This window comes from Lagenorhynchus albirostris, chromosome 5 (genome assembly GCF_949774975.1).
Source record: "Lagenorhynchus albirostris chromosome 5, mLagAlb1.1, whole genome shotgun sequence".
NCBI classification, from domain to species: domain Eukaryota; kingdom Metazoa; phylum Chordata; class Mammalia; order Artiodactyla; family Delphinidae; genus Lagenorhynchus; species Lagenorhynchus albirostris.
In genome coordinates, this window is record NC_083099.1 from 135,561,042 (window position 1) to 135,584,601 (window position 23,560).

At 44.1% G+C, this 23,560-nt stretch overlaps 1 protein-coding gene across 1 annotated transcript in view; it reads right to left on the reverse strand.

Moving 5' to 3' along the window:
- The window catches only part of RUNX1 (RUNX family transcription factor 1), a 243,784-nt gene extending 234,289 nt beyond the window's left edge, over positions 1-9,495 (reverse strand). The window contains exons 1-2 of the mRNA XM_060150902.1: positions 9,394-9,495; positions 9,150-9,266 (exon numbers count right to left, since the gene is read on the reverse strand). Coding sequence (XP_060006885.1) covers positions 9,150-9,207 — 58 coding nt within the window. The 5' untranslated portion in view covers positions 9,208-9,266; positions 9,394-9,495. The remainder of the gene's footprint in view (positions 1-9,149; positions 9,267-9,393) is intronic.
- Positions 9,496-23,560: the final 14,065 nt, after the last annotated feature.

A 23,560-nucleotide genomic window follows, 5' to 3' on the forward strand; every position in this document is an offset into this window, starting at 1 on the left:
TTCCCTTCCTCCTAATTCCTCCAGACCCTTGCATGTATATATATTTATATGCAGTTTCAGGGTTTACAAACTGTACACTTTCAAAGCGGGTTAATGTCAAGTTCAGCTGTGACTGTTAGCAAGGTGGATAGGGCTGCACAGATGCAGCCTGCAGATGGTGTGGAATGAGGGGCCTCGTGTACGTAGTTCAAAGTGCAAACAGAAGCTGCGTAATAAAGCAGCAAACTGTGGTTGGCATTGAAACTGCTCCTGGAAACATGGTGCCCTAACTCATGTATTTTAGTCTACATTCTCTTTTGCACGTTTTGAAGTTGTAATAAGAAATAAACATCAAAGCCTATAGATGTCAGGATATTTTGTGTGTAGAAAATGGAAATTATTCCTCCCCTGAGCAATAAGAGATTTTCTGATGACCTCCCTTAAAGATTTTCTGCTTAGCCTCCCTTAAAAAACTCACCCACAACAGCCTATGACCACCAAACAGCGTGCAGTGTGCTCAGGGTTCTGACTTTATTTTTACTGAATTATAGTTGATTTACAATGTTGTGTTAGTTTCAGGTGTACAGCAAAGTGATTCCATTTTGCATGTATATCTATATAGGTATTCTTTTCCAGATTATTTTTCAGTATAGGTTATTACAAGATATTGAATATAGTTCCCTGTGCTATGCAGTAGGTCCTTGTTGTTTATCTATTTTATATACAGCAGTGTGTATCTGTTAATCCCAGGGTTCTGACTTTTGTTTTCTTTTTTTAACATATCCCTATTCAGAAACCTGACTACTGCAATATTCTCTAGATCGGTCTTCAGGATCTACTACTAATGAAAAAAGTCTGAATTCCTACACATTTTCAGAAAAACTGAAGTGCTCCTCAGGACCAATATAGCTCTCAAGGAGAAGAGGAGACAGAGGCTTGCTTTGAGGTCCCAGGATATATTGGATTTATTGCTCATATCTTATAATTTTGTTCCCTATCAGAGATCAGGAAAGGTTTATTTTAGGAGTCCTAGCCTTCACAGAGGACATCCGAAAGACCAGGAGTAAAAGCCAGATGGTTGGCAGGGAAGGTAAGCAGGAGTTTTGCAAAATGTTGGAGTAACTTATTTCTCCCAATGGACATGGTTTCAAGACTTAAGTTGAGTCGTTAACTTTGCATCAGTTTAGCACAGGCTGCAAGTTTACACAAAAAAGCGTCAGACTTGAAATCAGCAGAGCCATTGAACAAGCCCAACTAGCCGACTGCGATTTCCATTTTGGGTGACATTTTACCTTGGGGGCCCCTAAAATGTCTGGGGGAGCCCACTGTTTAAAAAGAAGTCCATCTGAAAATAGCCACAGAAGGACCACGGGCTGGTAGGGCAGTGCTGTCCACGAAAGCAATGATCCTCAAGGAATACTAAGCTTGCAGCAAAGCAAAACGAAAGCTTTACACTGTTTCTTATTTCAGGGAAAAACTGAATAAAGGCTTTTTTTTTTTTTTTTAAGGCATTGACTTGTAGGGAGGTAGATTTGTATCCAGACTCAGGAAGTAGACAGGCCAGTAACTATGAAGCAGAAATAATCTGTAACTTGCGGAAATACAAGTTATGAATGTGTTCTATCTCCCACATAGAGCGATATTATCTGGTTGTCGTATTTCAGTCAAAGGTAAAAACATCTTTAGGTAAATTTAAGGAGGGCGACTTAAAAGAAAATTTCCCTCAAGAAATTCTGTAGAAAGAATTCTCTTAAAAAAATATGTAGGGCTTCCCTGGTAGCTCAGTGGTTGAGAGTCGGCCTGCCGATGCAGGGGACACGGGTTCATGCCCCGGTCCGGGAAGATCCCACATGCCGCGGAGCGGCTGGGCCCGTGAGCCATGGCCGCTGAGCCTGCGCGTCCGGAGCCTGTGCTCCGCAACGGGAGAAGCCACAACAGTGAGAGGCCCGCGTACCGCAAAAAAAAAAAAAAAAAGATGTAGAGTGTGAGCTGTGGGGTTTTGAGAATTCAAAAGAGTGAGGAAGAGAAAAAAGGAAACTAGTTATAGTTAGTATTGATGTATCCTAACAGATACATCAATCCTGGGGCCAGGTGTAGTGGTTCACATACAAGCCACACTCCTGTCCATACAAGGCTGGCTGTTTTTCTTTCCTAACACTGTGGGAGTCAAGTGTGCTTCTGGGTTTTGACCCTGAAAATAGGTGTAACCCTGGCTCCCCTTTAACCAGCTCCCTGCTCCGCCCCCTCCCATCTCCTGCCTGTTTTGCTTTCAATAAGTCAAGAATAAAAGGGGCCGGGGGAGGGATAAATTAGGAGCTTGGGATGAACAGATTCACACTACTATATATAAAACAGATAAACAGCAAGGACCTACTGTATAGCACAGGGAACTATATTCAATACCTTGTAATAAACTAATGGAAAAGAATCTGAAAAAGGATATATATATTCTCTATATATCATATATATATATAATATATATATATATATAGTATGTATGCATATAACTGAGTCACTTTGTTGTATACCTGAAACTAACACAACATTGTAAATCAATTACACTTCCAAAAAAAAAAGACCTTTGCTTGAAGGTGACTTCATTTTCTTCCATAAAGCAAAAAAAAAATAAAAGAAGAAGAAAAAAGAAAGAAAGAAAAAAAAGGATAAATATCACCCTCTCCCCCACCCCCAGCATCCACCTGCAACTTCTAAGAAGGACTGAAGGAAGAACTTCGAGTTTCTCTGCATGTATTTTCAAAGCACTGTCCACATGGAAAACATAGGAGGTGAGATGTCACCTGGAAAAAGCAGGCTATCTGCCTGGAAGCAGTCTGACAAGCCACAAGTCCACTGTCCTAGGCTTCTTCCCGCTAGAGACCCTGTGCCATTGTTCTGGCCTATGAGATACATAAGGGGGAGTTGGCAGAGAGGGGCTTCCTTCCCTGAGTAAAAAGATGGAGCTTCACAAAGAGAAGGCTTTGAAGCCCCTCATCTCCTTCCCGCCTGGACAGGTCTGAGATGCAGGCATCTCACGGTGGAACCGGAACACAGGAGCATCCCACCGTATCAGCCCTGGACCACTTACTCCCTATCCATGCCTGGCTGCTCGAGCCACCGTAGCCAAGTTTCCCGTAATGTGCAGCCAAACAGAGTTCTCACTGGTAAATCCTAGCAAGAGCTTTACGCCCTTTATGTCACTGTTAGAAAATGCAGCACTTCAGTCGGCTTTTGGATGCGTGGTTTACTTTTCCACCTGAGTTCCTTCTTTCCCTTCTCTGGCATTGTTCCGTGTTACCAGGAGCGTAAAGGGGAGAAGGATGGGGGAGAGAGATTAGGGAGCGAGAGATTCAGGAAGCTAAGAGAGGATGAGGGGATGTCTCTCCGACGAAAAGGGAAGTCTGTGTGATCCAGGGGAGTGTCCATCTTACTTGTCCAGTAGGTCAAAGGTTACGCGAGGCTTTAAACTCCGTTTCATGTTCAAGAATCACCCATAGTTCTCTGAACGCACGCCCTGATTATGTTCACAGCCTGCAAAGCTCTTAAAAGAAATGCTCCCTTTCTACTGCTCTAGGGCATCATCTTATGGGGGCGGAGGTGAACGCAGGCCGAGAAAGACACATCACTTGAGGCTTATTTTACTCAGCAAAGAGGTTGAGGCAGGGCATTGGCGGCCCCAAGGAGAAGGGACAGGGGAGCTCAAGGAACAAGAGTTTCAGAAAAAAGTGTTTTGCAAATTTTAAGGTCTGTTTCAGGCACCAGAGCAGCTTCTGGAGAGTTCTCTGAAGAGTGGGGGTTGGAAAAAACAATTTGTTTTTGAGAGAATATGGGAAAATGCTTGCCACATGTGAAATGGTAGGATAGCTGTTTCCCACCAGAAAATAAAATAATTAACAAAAAATAGTCGCTTCATGTTGTTAAACTAAGAAAATGTGTGATGCATTTTATGGTACCTCTTTCTGACACGTTTAAAGATTTCCAACAGGAACTCTGTCATTCGGAGGCAAGCTTGTCTAGAACATTATTAGCCCCTTTTGCAGAACTAAAACGAGACACAGAGATGTCTAATGACTCATCTAGGTCACTAGGAAGTTACCTGAGAAACTGAAAATTCGCTTGAGTTTCCTGTGCAGCCTCCACTCCTGCCCCCAACATGACAAGCACCCGAGGTGCCTTCACTGCTGGGCTTTGGCAAATGCATGGTCAGAAATGTCACCAGAAGCATGGAGCCAGGAACCTGCAGAGGGTCACCGGGTGAAGTGGCTTTTTCATTAAGAAGGGGCTTCAGTAGAGTAAAGCGATACCAGGACCTCAAGGAGGAGAAACTTCTGTCAAGATTCCAATACAACACGCCCCAGTTAGCCTCAATATTGAAAAGCTAAGCCCGTGGAGTTACGTAAAGAGCCCTTGCTCTTCCTCTGTCCTCTTTTTGGTTACTAACAAGTAGAACAAGGGTAACATGGTGTTGAAGAAGTGGACCTCCCACACCCCACTGTGGTCCTGCTGCCCCACCTTTGCCCTGGGTGGACCCTCACCTAGACCCCCCTTCCCTCCCTTCTTGGCTCCGACCTTCCACACCATCTCCTCCCCAACCCCTGGGACTCTGTCTCCAGGGAGCCTCTCCCGGGGTCCCCCCACGGCCTCGTGACTTCTCCTTTCTGAGAGTAGACAGCTCTGACTGAGCGTCATCTTAGGAAACTGAACATCAGTAGCCACGGCTGACATTAGCTGCCCGTTATATTCATGACTGTGCTGAGCACTTCACACTGGTTGCTTAGTTCAGTCCACGCAGGTACTTTAACAGTAGGTCCTACTACTATCCTCGCTTTATACACGAGGAAACCAAAGCTCAAGAGAGAAGCTGCTCTTTGGGAAAAGCCAGAAAAATGGAAAAGATAGAAAAGGGCATCACTGTCCTAAGTCTGTGCCTGCCCCTCATTCAGCCCCTGCGCCTTCTCTTCCTGGTCCTGGCAGCTTTTACAAACTCCTGGGCTCTGTCCTCTAGACCGACACCCGCAAGCGTTTCCCTATTAGATTCTGCACGTGCAGTGGCCCTGGAGCCTCCCTCTGCCCCAGCAACACTTTCTTTCTCAGTAAAGGGGCAGATCTTTTCAGAGTACACATTTCAGATCTATTTCAAGAGAAGAGAGAAATCTCCTGGCTATGAATTTGCTTCCAAAGCTCTTCAAGCCTTCTTGCTGGGTAGGTTCTGGCTCAGCTGCTCCTTCTGAAGTTGCTTCTGTCCCTGGTGGCTCACTGTGCCTGCCCTTAGAGTGTGGGCAGGTGCGGGGCCTCCTGTGGCCTGTCCCCCACCCCCAAGGGGGAGTGTGTCCTGGGAGGGTTTGGAATTACAGGGACGATCCCTGGGGAAGAGGCAGAGCTAAGGAGGTGGTGTCTTTTGGGGGACTGAGTTTTGCTCTTTTAAAACTTAAATATTTCAAAATCGTCTTGTCATTTTCAAAGGTTTCTTAGCATGCAAAGGAACTAAATGGCAAAGGCTATGATTATGAGTTTAGCTAGATTTTAACACCTTTTTTTCCCCCTCAGTTTCAAAATGTGTGGGCAGTTTCAGAATGCAAAGCTGCATCTCACATGGGGGAGCTGGGGTCTGATTCTTCCACATCCAGGAGGGCACTTAGGAAAAGTACAGGTTCCTGGTGGGTCAGAGGGAATCAGATTTGCTAACACACACTGTTAGGGACTGAACTGTGTCCTCCCCAAGTTCATACTTGAAGTCCTAACTCCTAGTACTTCAGAAGGTGACTGTATTTGGAGATTGGGCTTTTACAGAGAAAATTAAGATTAAACGAGGTCCTTCGGTTGTGCTCTAATGCAATATGACTAGTGTCCTTGTAAGAAGAGGAAATTATGACATAGGTAAATACAAAGGAAGACCGTCTGAGGACATGGAGAAGATGGCCTTCTACAAGCCAAAGAAAGAAGCCTCAGAAGAAACCGACCTCCTGACACCTTGAAACCTTCCAAAAAACAAAGCTACACCAGGATTCACCATGAGATTTCTGACTTCCAGGATCATGAGACAACCCACCCCAGTCCGTGGTAGTTTGTTACGGCAGCCCTAGCAAACTAATACAGTTTTCACACAGTGTCTGATACCCAGTTAAATCGACGGCTTTCTGTGATCTTAAAACTTCAGCAGAGCCAGAAATGCCTTCATAAATATTTCTCTGAAAAAAGTGGCAAACCGAGGCTCACAGAGAAGCACGCTTCACACGTGCAGCCTTGGATCCTGCAATTCCTTTTGAGAGATGCCTCGAGAAGACCGCGGAGAGTCAGCCCCGCCGAGATTTTTACCTGTGGTTCTAGGAACTCGGAGGCATATTAGCATTCAGGCTTTGCATAGACCACTAAGCCACTTCTAAGAACAAGGCTACCTGAGGCATTTTGCAAAAACATACGTGCCGATGCTCTTCCTTTCTAAGCCTACCGCAGCTCTGAGGGCCCACACGTGGTACCCCTCCAGGAGACCCAAGTTTGGGTCCTGCAGAGACTTCACGCCGTGAACCACGTGGAATCACGCAAGGGAATTTCAACCACACCTCGTCTTCTTGCCTGAGCACATTCAGTGAGAAGCCGGTGCAGTGGGACAGAAAGAGAGCGGCCTTCTCTGTGGTAGACCACACTTGTTTTGCATGCCAGGCTCTCAGACTCTCGCTTGCCTTGTCACACAGAAGGGAACAATGGTTTGCTGGGCGCCACGCTTCTTTTTCCCCTCCATTTCCACATGGGTATCTTGCTAAAAATGAGTTACGGGTTTCCTCCTGTGAGAATTGCATGCACTGATAAAAGACCATCCCAGGAACAAAACAAAATGTTTTCCCCGCTCGCTCGGAGCTGCAGCTGGGGAGGGCACAGACACTTTAAATTACAGGCAGTGAGAAATGACCACAGTGCTGGGAGCCGCTGATGGCCGGGCTGGGGAAACAGGGGTACCAACTCTGGGGAGAACACTTTGTTAGAGAGGAGGGTGATTCTTCTAGCATCACACTCTGAGGCACTACCCACATAGCACCAAACGCCATGACATTCTGCCACCTTTCCAGCTCAGATGAGTGGTGTGGACAGCTGACGCAGACAATGTACACCCTTGGCTTGACAAATCACCTAGATAAAGTGAGCTGTGAAAATGGCCAAGATTTCACTTTGATTCTCTGAAATTCAATCTCAATATTATATTCTTGAGTTAGAGATTATGAGAGGCCCCGAGTTCCTTGGAGAGGAAGGAGTGAAAAGACCTTTTCCCACGAGCCCTTCTAGGTCTTGCTTGGGGTCCTGGGGTCCACTCCATTTTGTCCCCTTGAAAGCTAACTGCCACTGGTTCCTAACCTGGGGTGGGCTGGTGACTGTCCTGGGGACACAGAGGCTGTGGGGCTGCGTTAGAGGCTGAGCTCCCTGTCTTTCCCGGCATCTGAGCAGGTCACCGGGTCCCCTCATTATCTCTGTTGTCCGACCAGTAAGGACAGAAGGCGGGCCAGCACTGCACACAGAAATCCAATCTATTACCCAGTGGAATGTTGAAAACTTTCCTGAACCTGCCTTCCTGAGTTGATAGAATAGGAAACAATCATCGTTTGGAGGGGGTATTGAAAGCAGAGTCGAAGCAGGAAGATCTTTTTTTTTTTTGTCTGTTATTCTACAAATATTGCTTCCTTGCTTGTTAGCGGCCTAGAGGAAATGCAGCGAGAGGCGTCCACAGCTTCTCACCAGCGGCCGGCGTTTCGGCCCATCGCCGCGAGGATGTGTGACTCATACGCATCGCATGATTCAACTTCACTAAAATGTCCTCAGCTGCCAGTAAAGAAGCACTCGAAAACCCTTTAATTTGAAGCTTTGAATCGGTTAATGACTTGCTTTCTTCTCCGTCTGAAATCCTACTGTCCCCCAGCACACACACACACACACACACACACACACAGATCTTTGTCAAGTGTTTAAATTTCAGAGACCCGGAAACATAGAGGCTCTGTGACATCCACAATAGCGTTTGTTGTGACAAAGTGGCTGGCAGCCCTCCGCATTCTTCGGCTCACTTGGCTTGATGAATAAATAATGAGTCACAGATACTATTTGGGTGCGCGCGAGAGTTTGTAGCCAGAAAATTAATTATTCCCCATCCCATCCATCCCACTCCATCCCAGCTCTGCCAAACCATGAAGCCACACTCCGCAGGCACTGGTCAGAGTGCTTGCCCCAGCACACGGCAATGCCTCCGCGACATTTCTATGTTATTATTTTGTTGGTTTAGGCGCGGCCCTATATTCCCAGCAAAGATACACAGAACACACATGCACACACACGTGCTCGTACACTCAGAGCTCAACCCCAGCTCTGTGTATTTCAAGAAGCTGGTTGCAAAAATGCACACAGGTATCCCACAGTAGCTGCTCCTATTAGGAAACGGGTAATCTAATGACTTCAGTTGCCACAAACGCTTGACTTAGGCAACTTTTTCATTGCTCTTGGCGAGAGAAACCTCTGTACCCTTTGCTTTCTTTCTCTCTCAGAAGAAGCCGGCTGCCTCTTTGCACTGAGGCTGCAAGGACTAACCCAGCATGGCCCCATCCTAGGGCTTTCGACCTACACGAGTCTGCCCAGCTCCTGTTCTCTCTGCCTTTTGGAGACAACTGACTTGCTACTTGGTCCCTGCTGTTCCCGCCCGGGCTGTGAGCCTACCTCCGCCTCTGCCCTACGCTAGCACCGGCCCTCCTGGCTGGCCGTGCACGAGCCCACTGAAGCCTGGGACAGGCTGGCATGTGGGGCATACTGCACGCCCAGCGCAGAACAACTCAGCCACAGTCATCCCAGGCAAGGGGCAACCGAAGAAAACCCAGAGAGCTTCCTGCAAACGTTCTAATCTCTAGGATTTTAATCCGGAGCAGCCCAACTTACTTGCACTTGACAAAGTTCTCACCCACCGACTGAACCCTTCAACAGCTCAACTAAGTATTTATGAGAACATTTCTGAAGAGGGGCCATCTGATGAAGAAGTAATCCAATAGTCTTGAAATCATATGCCCGAGTCTGAATTCCTCCTATCCCAGACAGACAGGGCACCGGCAGGGGCTCTCTCTGCACCAAGTTACAACAGGCTGCCACTTCATTACCAGCAACGCTGAGCAAAAGTAGATATGAAAAGCCCAGAGCGTACTCACCTCTCATGAAGCACTGTGGGTATGAAGGAAATGACTCAAATATGCTGTCTGAAGCCATCGCTTCCTCCTGAAAAGGTACCTTCTTCTGAAGGCGGGGGATTCAATGATTTCTTTTACCTTAAGAACGAAAACCCAAGAAAGGTCACTGTTTTAACCTCACCCCCAACCATGGTTTCCTACGGCTCCTTTTCTCCCCCCCCTCGACGCCTCTGGGGCTCCCTGAGCCTTATGAAAAAGAATGTACCTTTGCGAAGACAAATATTCAAATTGGTAACGATTAAAAAAAAAAAAAAGCGGCGTCTTGGCTGTGGGTTGATGATGTTCAGAACTCTGCGAAACCCTGTGGTTTGCAGTCAGTGTGATTCGTCCTGCTTACTGACCACTATGCCGGGCTCAGACTTCTGACACTGCCAGGCTACCCAACTTGTGGTTCTGTGGTTGTTTATGAGGCCCAAAGAAGTTTTCACACAACCCAAATTACAAATTTAACTGTTCCCCTTTCCACAGCCCATCTTAATTGGTTCTTGCCAATCATGTGACTTCAGTGATGTCAATTCTTTTTTTTTTTTTTTTTACTTTCTGAGCAATGCCCTTCCTTCCCTCCACCTGCCCTCCCCCCCGGGTGGTGCAAGAAAATAGCCGAGTAGACTTTGAGAGAGAGAGAGAGAGAGAGAGAGAGAGAGAGAGAGAGAGAGAGAGAGAGAGAGAGACTGCAGAAGAAAGTGACTCAGTCTCTTATTTTATCAATGGTCTTTGCTGATTTAGTACAACTTGAGTCCTGTTGTTGTTATTTGTGGTTTTGGGAACTCCTGATTATTTTGATAAAGATTTCATTGCTGCTTATTCAATAGTAATTCAACCCTAGCATCGGGCTGCTGCTCAGACAGGATGTGGACCTCATCATTTAAGATGCTGGGCACTGGCTCAGGAGAATTCAGCCCTTGGTAAAGACGATCATGGCATAAGTGAAACTAGGAAAGGAAAAAAAAAAACTAGAAGGGAATGTTTTGATGAGAGTCTGACCCCTAAGGGGGTCTAGCAACTTACTGGTATTTTAAAGCCTGCAAAAAGGAAAGCATTTTAATTTTGTGATCAAAAGACCCTTTTAATAAAACCAAAAGTTTGTGGTTTTCTTCCTGCTAACTGGACGTCTTTTCAATAAAGAGATAAAATTATAGTACTCTCTTACACACACATACACACACTTGTAACTTAGGAAGCTAAAGGAAAACAAAGAAAAGAGAGATTCTGTATTTTGGGTCCAAGCAGTGGCTATCTGGCAACTGTTTACTTTTTGTTCTCACCCATGAAAGATCGCTGTATTGCCTTTTCAATTCAAATCAGTAGGCTAATTCAGCCCAGGACTACCGTAACTGTACTTTGAGAGCATTTAGAAGACCTCACAAAAGATAGAGGAACCAGAGGCGGTGATCTTCCAGAGCAAGAGGCTGATGAAAGAATATTATACAGCTCATCCTCTACCTTAGGAAGAAGACATGCCGGCTTGGAAGTGCTAAAAATAGGCTAAATTTGCACGTGGGCCAGCCATCCTGGGCGCACACATATTTATTTATTTTTCCTGCCCATTGGTTTTACCTACTAACAAATCAAATATTGATCTGAAGTTCCAAAATAAGCATCCCCTTTCCCCATTAATGACTTTATTTCTTTTGCTCTGTTCCATATACGTCATCCACGGCATTCTGTATATAGTTTCAATGCACACGGTCAAGAGAAACTATGAGACAAGGGGTTTTAAAATGCCAACCCTGGATTCCAAGCTGGTCTGTGATAGCCAGCAAAGGCACTCTGTAAAGTCTGTACTATCAGGACAGCTCCTGAGGGTTTCCCTTCATCTTTTCAATTGCGTCCCCACGCACCAGGGATAACACATTCAAAGGCCATGGCACAGGGTTTTTAGAAGGAATAGACATGATTTTTACTAACTCCTGTTTTGACATGAGCAGGAATTGAAACTCGAGAGACTGCTTTCTCCCAGACTCGTGTGACGTTAGCTTGACACCTCATTAATATTTCAAAGAGTAATAATGTGTGTATTTCTTTTATGAAGTTTATGAAGATCTCAATGTCATGTGTGTTGCGTAGAACTCTCAAGGAAAATCCTCTGTGAAGATAATTAACAGTATGTTTCTGGGCTCCCTGATAAAGTCGCGGCTGGTTAAACCCCATATCGAGTTCTTTTCTCTCTGCCACACTGAATGCTGGCTGGCAGGATCCTAGGAGCTCCACGCTGTAACATGCAGCTATCACTTCAGAGTCGGCCGAGACTTAATAACGACTTAGAAATTCGAGTGGTGATGCAGCTCAATCCTTTGGCTATCTCATTTTAGGAACTCCCCAGATGATTTTAGCCTTACATGTCCAGATGCTTGAGGGGAGGGTTTGGATGTGTCAGTTAAACGCCCAAATTCTTGGCTTTCCTCTGTGGGCCTCGTTGGAGCCAAACACGTATCTTTCCCATGGGATCTTCGTAGGACAGGTCAAGTTTAGAGATCACAGTAAGGCTGGGATTTGCTGTGGCCTCGAGGTTTGCTGTAATCATCTGGGCTGGGGTTTCCATGGGGCACCAGGGGGCAGAGTCTGAAGGCCTGCACGCCGGCCCTGAGCTGCCTTTCTCCGGGTTATCTGACGTGACAACCAACAACAGAACTTGACGGCTCGCTGAGGCCACAGTTGGGGTTTTTCTGGGCAACCTCCAAGTCATGACGATAATAAGGACTCACCCAGCTGGTGGTGAACTTGGCCTTCTCTCTTCCTTAGGAGCCCAAGACGAAAGGACGCGTGTGTCATCAGTGAACCGCCTAGGGGGACACTCAACTGTATCTCAGCTAGAACCGTTCGGGATTCTTTAAGTTTGTGCACTGACCCCACACCCTCTGTCCTACTTCCTTCAAGTGACTCAGACTCTGGGCTGCTGGCTTGGGAATTTTACCCAAGCGGCTACAGCAACTGTGGCTTTGCAGAGTAATTGAATGGCAGTTTTCATCCCCGCTCATTTTGTCTACAGCTTCTATTAGGGGGGCAAATATGCTCAGGTGTCATTTTTAACGGTTCTATAAAAATACTGGCCAAGGTGGGAAGATGCACATTTGTGTAACCTCATAATTAACGTATAGGCTTCTGTGTGTGTGGTCCAATCCAATCCAAACATTCTGTTAGGCTTTTTCATTCCATGATTACCGTACACTGTCTCTGAACGTGTTTATGGTTAAGAACATTCTCTGGCCATAAAATGGAGGCAAAGAAGATCCGCCCCCCCCAAACTGTATATAGTCTAAAATCCCAGGAGGACAAGTAAATAATCTCTTGTCAATAATCTCTCCGCGGCACACGTTTCCATTATTTTCTAAATCTTTGTGTTCCAACAGAGGTGCTATCCAGAAACTTCCATGCCATGCTGATAATAACCTCAGTGATAATTTTTAAACGGGGACATAGACGTCAGAGCTTCATGGAAGGCATATAATCTGCTCTTGGCAAATCCTAGATTTTAAAACAACTGGAGAGCTCTGCAGGCCCAAACGTTAAAGGTTTTCTCTCCTGGACCCTCGTGGTGGCGTCCCCAGTGGGGCACATCTGTCTTATGCACAAGCCCCTCTGGATAAAAGTACAATTCAAATGTAAGACTTTGTTTTATAGTCAGGCAAGAGTTTCAGTATTTATTTCTTAACCTTCCCTAGATGAAGATGTATGGCTCAATGGGGAAATAGGAAAATCGGATTTTTTAAAAAAATGCATTGAAACCAACCCATCAAATGAAAGCCATCTAATGGTATAAAAAGCTGTTTAATGACCGATGTTTCAAATATAAGACTTTAAACTACTTCGCTGCTCCAAGAGTGGCCTGTGGACCCGCATTACTAACATTACACAGGAATTTGTTAGGAGTCAGAACCTTGGGCTCCCCCGTAGGCCCACTGAACCAGAATCCAGTAGCTTTATAAGATTTCCCAGGGCATTCCTACACACATTAAACTCTGAGAAAGGTAGCTCAGAGAGAAGCCTTGAAAATGTAGGAATTTGGTAAAGAAAGAATATGATAATTTTCTACATTCTTTGAGATCGCTTTTTTTCCTTGGAACTTTCTGAAAGGTCTGACTTTTCTACCTTGCTACCTTGGCGTAATTTTGTAAGCCCTGGATATTTCTAGACAGCAGACACCGCCAAGAGGCATGGTTCATGTCCTCCAAGATTGAGATTTCTTGGATTGTCACTCTTGGCTCAAGTGCTGGGTTCGGGTCACGTGTGCAGCCTGAGGCTTGACAGACACACAGTGTAGGAGGCTCCCGTGCCCTCCCACTGCCAGGCTGACAGCCCCATGCATGTAAACGGAAGGCTTTTTTTTCCTCCAGGGGCACGAGACTCAGTTTTCACCTAGCTTGCACTTTGGAAGCACATTCACCCTGAGAGTTCCTCCAGCACATCACAACATTGCAGGTGGTCTTAGGAGTCCCATGGTGGACTGTCCTCCTTGCCACCGGTTGCCTGCCTCTGCTCTCCAGCCATGGCCTTGCCGCTGTCATACCCGCGCTCTGGTCCAGAAGAAAGGACCCAGCCTTACACTGCACCCGCTTGTAACCGCCAAACCATCCAGAGTCTAGAGGTCCCATTTCCATAGGCACCCAGGAGTTTGGCTACTTCTTTCAGATGCATCTGGATCCTCTCAGGCCTGCCTTGGGCCAGGAATCTTGCTTAGAATAGTTTCTCCTTACAGCATTTTGGCTCTTCTGCTTCTGGTGCCATTTGAAACCAGGAGGGTAAAGCTGAGAAACTCCAACAAACCCTCCTTGAATGTTAGAATGTTCAGTATTTGAGGTTTGGTCAGAAGATGGAAAACATTTCTGGTTGGTATTGAACTTTCCAGTTCCTCCAACCTTGAGGTTAATTTTAGCATGAGATCCAGGCAGGGAAAGCTAAGGGAAATGAGGAAACTAAAATTATTCTGAGTGAGAGAAGCCAGAATTCATATTGCTTAAATGGCGGAGTCAACAGTACAGTTTGTGTGGCAAAGAGTGAGCCGTATCCCCAGTCTGAGCAAAGCACCTGGCCTCAGGAACTTTTTTTTTTTTTTTTTTTTTTTTTTGTGCGGTACGTGGGCCTCTCACTGCTGTGGCCTCTCCTGTTGTGGAGCACAGGCTCCGGACGCACAGGCCCAGCGGCCATGGCTCACAGGCCCAACCGCTCCGCGGCATGTGCGATCCTCCCAGACCGGGGCACGAACCTGCGTCCCATGCATCGGCAGGCGGACCCTCAACCACTGTGCCACCAGGAAAGCCCCTCGGGAACTTTTGAATTTTACTGTAATTGCTGCTTATTTTCCTGGTGGTAGGCAAATTAACAAACTTCCATATGTCTCCTTAGAAACTGAAGCATAACACTACCTTTTTCACTGGGGTGCTGTGAGGATCAGTAATTTTTGGACTATGCAAAGCGGGTTTGAATGGAATAAGAGAGATCTGTGGTTGATGTTTCAATATGGAAAAATGCAATATGTGAATTTTAATACGTGCATTTGCCAGGTGTCCTAAAGACATGGCATTAGCCCCCTAAATTAGAGGTCTGGGTAAGAATGAGTTGAAAATCTCCTCTGCGGAAAGAAATCCTTAGTGCTCATCACTTAATTATTGCATTAAATGTTCTTTTGGAAGAATATCATTCAGCCTTACAGATGCAGGCTGCAAATTCTTACAGAACCTCAAAATGAAAAAAACATCAACTCTATTGAGAAAACAGAATATCACACTTAAAATTTGTGGTGTGTATTTTAATTTCCTTCTCCTTAAATTCCCTTCCCCTCCTATGGCCAGTTCAGACACTAGCTGGATTTCTGGAAGGAGGGCAGGAAGAAAAGTCTTGTTCATGTTCTGGTTCTGATTTCATCTTCTTCTCAGGTTTTTAGTTTACTCAAAGCAGAAAGAAGAAACCGAAGTATCACTTTATGCCACTCTGCTACATACAACTATCAGACCATGACTCCCTCAGCCTCTGGGACTGCCTGTGAATGGCCAGTCATAGAACATTACCACTGGGACCCGGGGTCTTAAGAGATACATATCATGTAGAGATTTTATTGAAGATATTGCTTCCCACATAGGACTTATATCTGAGATAATATTCCTTGCGGGATAAGGAAATTTCCAGGACTGGAAAGCATTAGTGGAACTAAAAGATTACTGAGAAGTAAAACAGAGGAGCGTTCATTTGGGTTTCCATCATCAGAGGGCAATCAACGATCTTTGCTTGCAGGCCACATCAGAGCTTTAATGGCCTTCAGTTGTTACAGAGGTATTATCCTTAGTTTGTTTCCCTGTGCTTTTCAGATTTTACCAATGCTTGTTTATAATTCTCAAATTTATATTGAAAATGGAGACTCAAGACATGAGCTTTTGCCCGCATGGTCTTCATGGTGTGAACTGAGACTCCAGAACTTACTGAAACTCAAAGTAGTTGTCCAACAGACATTAAGGGGTTTCAGAAAATCGATCTAATGAATGTTGAAATGTCTGGAATTATACCCAAGTCATCTGGGGCTCTTAAAAAATTTTTGAGCTCTTTGAGAATATTGTTTCTTGTATCTACATTACTGCCATTTTGTCAATGAAAAGACTTTCAGGAGCATGTACTTTACCAAATTTTGTGGGTGACTTTAACCTTTTCCTGCTGTGCCTTTGTCTTTTGTTTTTAATTCGCTTATATTTATTTATTTATTTTACAGTAAGTCCTTGTTGTTCATCTATTTTATTTTATCTTTTAATATTTCGTTTTGTTTATTTATTTATTTTTGGCTGCGTCGGGTGTTGGTTGCGATGCGCATGTTCTCTAGTTGTGGCACGTGGGCTTTGTTGTCCCTCGGCATGTGGGACCTTAGTTCCCTGACCATGGATTGAACCCACATCCCCGGTATTGGAAGGTAGATTCTTAACCACTGGACCACCAGGGAAGTCCCTGGTTATCTATTTTAAATATAGCAGTGTGTACATGTCAATCCCAACCTCCCAATCTATCCCTCCCCCCTACCCTTCCCCCCACCCCCAGTAACCATTAGTCTTATCTTTGTTAAACAGGAACCCATCATTGCCCTTCTGACTGTTCCTTTTAAAATCACAACATTTCCATGATGTGATGGGCCTCCTTTCTCTTGACCCCTTATCTTGGCTATGGCCATAGCCAAGTATGTATGTATCACCCAAAAACTCAGGCCTCCCCATCTATGTGAGTTTTTTCCATCTATATGAATTTACATCCGGACCCTCCCTCTGAAGCCCTCAGACTCCTAATTTTTATGCTTCTCTACATCCAGTGAGCAGTGCACCTCCCAAGGATGTTCTATATCATGGCAGTGTTGTTTGCCTTTAACTTTTATCACAACATGAATTCACTTGTCTTCGTCTTTGGCAGAATTATCCAATTGCCCCTTTATCCCTTCATTCTTTGCCTCTTCCAATCTTTTCCCTGGGCTTTACCAATTATAAGGAACACCTCGCTTTCCCCGCAACCCTTGTTGTTTCACTGAGTATTTCCGAACCTCCAGCGAGGCAGACTTGGTCCTGCTCAGGAGAAAGTTTACAATCTTATGAACCATTTACATAAGAAACAAAATGAATAGCAAATACCAAAATGACAGGTATGGCCAGGGCTGGGACTGGGGAGAAGTGAGTGAGGCTCCCAGGATGCAATATTTAACCCTAAACTTGCAGAAACCTAGAAGTGAGTGCTTCCTTAAATTTTGCACCCTAGGTGCCTCACTTGTCTCACCCTAGTCCAGACCCTGGGTCTGGCTCACAAAACTGAGCATAGACCACTGGCTGGGCAGAGGGTGGTGTCTGAGTCAGGAAGAAACTGTGTGGCTGAAAAGCCTGTAGCCTTGGAATAGTGGAGTCCTGAGCTGGACCTTGGCAGGTATGGGTTTCATTTTGTTTCACCAGACACGTACATTTTTCATAGATAAAAGAACAGATGCAGCAGAGCTCTGAGGCCAAAGGCAGATCAGAAATAAACTCAGCCTGCTTGGGAGATAGTGAGAAGCCTAGCCTGGTGGTGAAGGGGACCAGAGAAGAACGTATCTAGAAAGAAAAAGCCTGGGCCAGGTAAAGGGGACGACAAAGGCCAGGATAAGGAGTTTGCTTTTATTCTGTACATAATGGGGAGCTGTCAAAAGCTTTGGACGAGGAAAGTGATGGACTGAAATTGGAGCTTTTGGCAAATTGATCTGGCAGTGGTACCTCTGGTTATTTGGTTCATCTGTTGACTTTTGAGAGTAGAGTCTTGACCAGTTTTGGTCATTAATGTATCTTCAGCATCTATCATTATGCTTGGTATGTGGAAACTTTTTGAATGAATGGATGGATGGATGGACAGATGGATGGACAGGTGGATCGATGGATATGAGGCTATATTAAGACAAGAGGCTGGGGAATCATGTCCTTTGCCCTGTAACTTGGTCCCCTCCCACTCTGACCCTGAGCTCAGCCTTATGACTTGCTTTGGCCAATGGGACAGTAACAAGTTGATGGAAGCAGAGGCTCGGGAAAGTGCTTGCATACTTGAACACCTGGGCTGGTGCACTGGAAAGAGAAACACATGGAAGAGTGCAATTGTCCCAGCTGAGGCCATCCTATATCAGCCAGTAGTCAGCTGATTATCAGATACTTAACGAGCTCCACCTAACCCAGAAGAACTGACCAGCCAAACCCAGCCATGACCAGCACAACTGCCCAGCCTCCCTATAGACACATGAGCTGTAACACATGGTGGTTGTTAGAAGCCATAGTTTTGGGGTGGTTTGCAATGTTGCATCATTATGGAAGAAGTTTTTGTTGTAGAAGAGGTAGAGATGCAGAAAGAGCAGTGCTGAGCTGCTGGCTGAGATAATCAGGCAGAATCAGTAAATTTTCAAGGTGAAAGAAAATAGAAAGCTGAAGATGGGGAATCCACGTAAGAAGGGAGTGGGAGGAGACAGGAGCCAGAGGAAGAGGGCAAGAGAAGGAGGACAGAGAAAAAGAAGCTTGGTACAAGCCAAGGGAGGAAGAACTTTCAAGAGATGGATGGTATGCAGAGTTAGATGTGGAAAAGAGAGAGACCAGACAAACAAAAACGTTGGGAAAGTCAACACATTTGACAAGTAGGACCCATTTGAGATCTTTTCCTTTGTGATGCCTCCTCAGACTACGCAGAAGGGTGACATCCAATTCTGCTAGTATGCGAACAAGCAGCTCCTCGTTTGCTTGAATGGAAAGCTAATATGAAATTATATTATTACACGTTTCTGTGTGTCCCAATATATCTAAGTTGGTTATATGGCTTTTTCTGTTTCAATTCAATTCAAAAGAAATGTTTATAGAGCATCTACTGGGAGAGAAAGTGCATCCAAAGAAAGATTTTGAGTAGTGCTTGCTGCTGCATCCCACAAAATGGCTAGACTTTGAGGGTATGTTTGTGATGAGCTGTCATGGGGCAAATGAGGGGACCCTTCAAAGAGATGGACCCTCCACTTTGGTGGTCACCCATGTGACCAAGATATAATGGATATTCTATGTCAGAGTGAGGGGTGAGCCATGTACCATGTGTAAACTTCCAAAGAGGTGTTCAAGATCCACCTGGACAACTGATCCCCAGTGAGGATATAAAGGGTCAAGAGTGGGCATTAAAGAGGAAGGTTTTAGGAGAGGGTTTTGAGATGTGACTACCCCACTCCTTTCCCCACACCCAAGTGGCCAAGGCCTAGGAGAGAGTTTGTCACTTGAGATAACAAATCTAGTGAGGGGGTTTGAGTTGGACCATACAGGGATCATGTATCCCTCAGTCTGGGCCTTGAGTCACCCCTGGGAGAGCAAGTGACCTCTTGCAAGGTAGGATGGGGGCTGCATTAGGAATTTCCAGCAATCTGCTCCAAGATGCCTCAGATATGGAATCCCCAAGTAGGATGTTGGCACTATTTTAAAAGGGATTTTGCCCAGTGTTGGGCTGCCCAGGTAAAAAGATTTCAACCCCAAAGAGGTTATGGTGTGAATCCCTGGGAGAAGGAATTGAGATAGATTGGGGGCCAAGAGCCTAGAGAGAAGGGCATAGCGGAAGGAGCCTGATGAGAGAGCCCAACGTAGAACCCACAAAAGTGCACACAGAGAAACAATCCACATCAAACATCTATGAGGCCGAGAGAGCCAAGCCACTTACAGCAGTGGCTGATAAGTGAGTGCCTCCTGATCGCTCTCCCTCACTCCCTTCGCCTTCCCAAGCACTGCCCTGTGAGGAGCCTCAGCTACCAAAAGCTGGAGGTGGACAGACAAATGCTAGGCTGTAAGAAGAAAGGAGTTGGACCACACTCCATTAACCACCAAAGCAGTCAGCCCAATGGGCTTCACCTGTGGCCATGGGCATCTAAGCAAGTTTGCAGTTTTGGTTATTTGGGACACTGTATACAATGTAGAGGGTCCCTATGACTTTTGTTATCTACATGAGGATCAGGAAAAGGGTCACTCACACTAAACAGATTTAAAAGGACAGTGAAACACAAAACTCAAGTGGCTTTTCACAAGGTGGAAACAATGCAAAGTGTCCATCAGTGGATGAATGGATAAACAAACTGTGATTTATCCAGACAATGGAATATCCAGACAACGGAATATGTCATAAAAAGAAATGACCTTTGAGATGTATTACAATATGGATGGATCTTGAAAACATCATGCTAACTGAAATAAACCAGACGTGAAAAGACATATATTGTATGATTTCGCTTATGTGAAGTACCCAGGGTAGTCAAATTCAGAGACAACAAATAGAGTAGTCGTTACCAGGGACTGAGAGGAAGGGGAATTGGGGAGTCATTTTTGAATGGGTATAGAGTTTCAGTTTGGGAAAATGAAAAATCTGGAGATGGATAGTGGTTATGGTTGCACAACATTATGAGAATAATTGTAAATGCCACTGAATTATACACTTATGGTTAAAATGATAAATGTGAAAACAAAATGAAATGACGACCTACAGACTGGGAGAAAATATTTGCAAACGATGCAACTGACAAGGGCTTAATTTCCAAAACAGACAAAGAGCTCATACAACTCAATGACAAGAAAAACAAACAACCCACGTAAAAAATGGGCAGAAAAACTAAATAGACATTTCTCCAAAGAAGACATACATGTGGCCAACAGGCACATGAAAAGATCCTCAGCATCGCTAATTATTAGAGAGAAATGCAAATCCAAACTACAGTGAGGTACCACCTCACACGGGTCAGAATGGCCATCATCAGAAAGTCTACAAATAATAAACACTGGAGCGGTTGCAGAGAAAGGGAACCCTTCTATGCTGTTGGTCAGAATGTAAATTGGTGCAGCCACTATGGAAACAGTATGGAGTTTCCTTAAAAAACTAAAAACAGAGTTACCATATTATCCTGCCAACCCACTCTTGGGCATATATACAGAAAAGACAAAAACTCTAATTTGAAAAGATACAGGCACCCAAATGTTCATAGCAGCACTATTTACAATAGCCGAGACATGGAAGGAACCTAAGTGTCCATTGACAGATGAACGGATAAAGAAGAAGTGATGTATATATATAAAATGGCAGCAACAGGGATGGACCTAGACAATATCATACTAAGTGAAGTAAGTTAGACAGAAAAAGGCAAATATTACATGATATCACTTATATGTGGAATCTAAAAAATAGCAGAAATGAACTTATTTGCAAAACAGAAACAGACTCCCAGACATAGAAAACAAACTTATGGCTACCAAAGGGGAAGGTGGGGAGAGGAATAAATTAGGAATATGGGATTTACAGGTGCATACTACTATATATAAAATAGATAAACAATGAGGGTTTACTGTATAGCATAGGAAACTATATTCAATATCTTGTAATAAACTATAGTGGAAAAGAATCAAAAAAGTGATTCGATTTTATATGTATATATAACCAAACAACTTTGCTGTATACCTGAAACTAACACATTACTGGAAATTAACTGTATTTCAATAAAAAGAATAATGAATATGTATATTTTACCACAATAAAGAAAAGTCAAGTGGTTTTTATGATTGGACCCAATGAATTCTTTGTGTCCAAAATAACTGATTATATCCACGGTGGGACCCTTGTATATTGATTTGCAAAGCTCTGGGGTAAGTAGGAGTGGGATTTATTTATTAATTATTGTTTATTCCCCTTAGCAAAGCTGGCTTTGTCAGTTTAAAGTAGATACAGCCCGATCTGGACAAGCATACCTCATTTTATCGTGCTTCCATTTATTGCACTTAGCTGATATTTCAGTTTTTAAAAATTGAAGGTTTGAGGCAACTCTGCATCAAGCAAATCTAACAGTATAATTTTTCCAACCGCATTTAATCACTTTGTGTCTCTGTGTCACACTTTGGTAATTCTTGCCATCTTTCAAACCTTTTCATTGTTATTATACTTGTGATGGTGATCTGTGATAAGTGATCTCTCACGTGACAGCTACAAAAATTTATGACTCTCTGAAGGCTCAGATGATGGTTAGCATTTTTTAGCAATAAAGTATTTTTTAGTGTGTGTACATTGTTTTTTAGACGTAACGCTATTGCACACTCAAGAGACTACAGCATACTGTAAACATCACTTTTGTATATGCACTGGGACACCAAAAAATTCATGTGACTCACTCTATTGCAATATTTGATTTATTGTGATGGTCTGCAGCTGAGCCCTCAGTATCTCTGAGGTCTGCCTGTATAGATACTGCCTTTAGGTAATTGGGTCAGTGGAGTATATCTTATGGCTTGAGACTCCCGAGAAGTTTCCTTTACCTCCATGTGCGACACAATTAAAATAGTACTTATTACTTGATAGGCATTTACTAAATCTTTATTATTTCTATGATAATTGGAAGAAATCAGAAGTCCACCCAGAAAAATGATTCTTCAGAAAGTTTCTGACTTTGGCTGCACCTTACATGGTAGTCTATACTTTTTCCTTGCTTATAGAAGAATCTGGAGTTCTATCTTAAGTTGAGAAAAGTGAAATTTAAGATTTTTTTTCCAGGATAGGTTATCTTGTAGTACATTTTGTTTCAAAAATTAGATAGACCCACACACTCAGATAAGCATGTGTGCGTGTGTGCTTGCACACACACACACACACACACACACACACACACACACTTGAATCCAGGGTACTGATTTCACTTTATGATCTGTCCTTACTTGGCCACCAATGTGCGAGCAAACTCAAACATTATCTTTCGATGTTCCCTGTTCCTGTAACTAGTAGACCACACAGAGGGCAGACCTAGAGGAGATAACTGATTCAATGATGAGTCAATGATTTATCTTTTTGTGCAGCATCTTAACATGCAGACGTTATATTGTTTGATGCCTGAACTATAAATACGTTGCTACTTGTGATTAATCCTACACAATACCTATCTTCTCCTTGGATCTCCTCAAGGATTCACCAACAACCTCTTGGGCTTCTAGCTCCCAGGTCAATAAGATGAACCTACAAAAACATGCTGATTAAATTGTTTTATCCTTTGGGATTGGCGTGCCCCCCAGTACTCCCTTTTCAGATATGCCAGTGGAAATTGACACTAAAAGATGGAGGAATGACTCCATGTTGACAGTTATGCTCCCTGTGCCATGCTGTCCCTGGACTACCTGGGACCTGATTATTACGGTGATGAGAAGGAAGTGATGGGTTCTTCTAGATTCAGAACGCTTCACCTATTGAAATAGGTACCTTTTAGCTCCAAGATTTCCATCATTATTCATATCCCTCACCCCGTGAGTAAATAAAATTTAGCTCATTCTCTCTTTTAGGATGGACTGAAAACATCTGGAACAACTAGGTGGTTTCACTGTACTTCAAGCCCTAACTTTATTGGAGAAACATATTTTTGGCTTATCACTTACTTTCAAGTTCAAGTTCATCTCTACGCTTCTGTGATGCAATCTGATAGGGTTGCCAGAGTTAGCAAAACAAAACAAAAAAAGATGCATTGTTATCTTTGAATTAAAGAGGAAAAATGCATAAGTATTTAATATGTCCCAAATATTGCATGGGACATACTTCTAGTAAAGAACTATTCACTGTTTAACCGACATTCAAATTTAACTGGGTGTCCTGTATTTTACCTGGCAGTCCTCACTGATGGTCAAGATGTGAGATATGGATCTATATACATATCATCTAAGAAGCAGGAAGCTTTTGGGAGTAAATTTAAGCATACAGGAGAAGATAATAGAATATGCCAGTGGACTTCAAGTTCAGCAGGCTAGGGTGGATTTTTGTTTTCCCCTTTCTTGCAGCCCTTTCAAGGCCCAGGAGGAGTGTTTAAAACCAAGCTCACCTTGCCAGTGGTTTGTCCAACGGTAAAGAAACAATGGCCAAAGGGATCA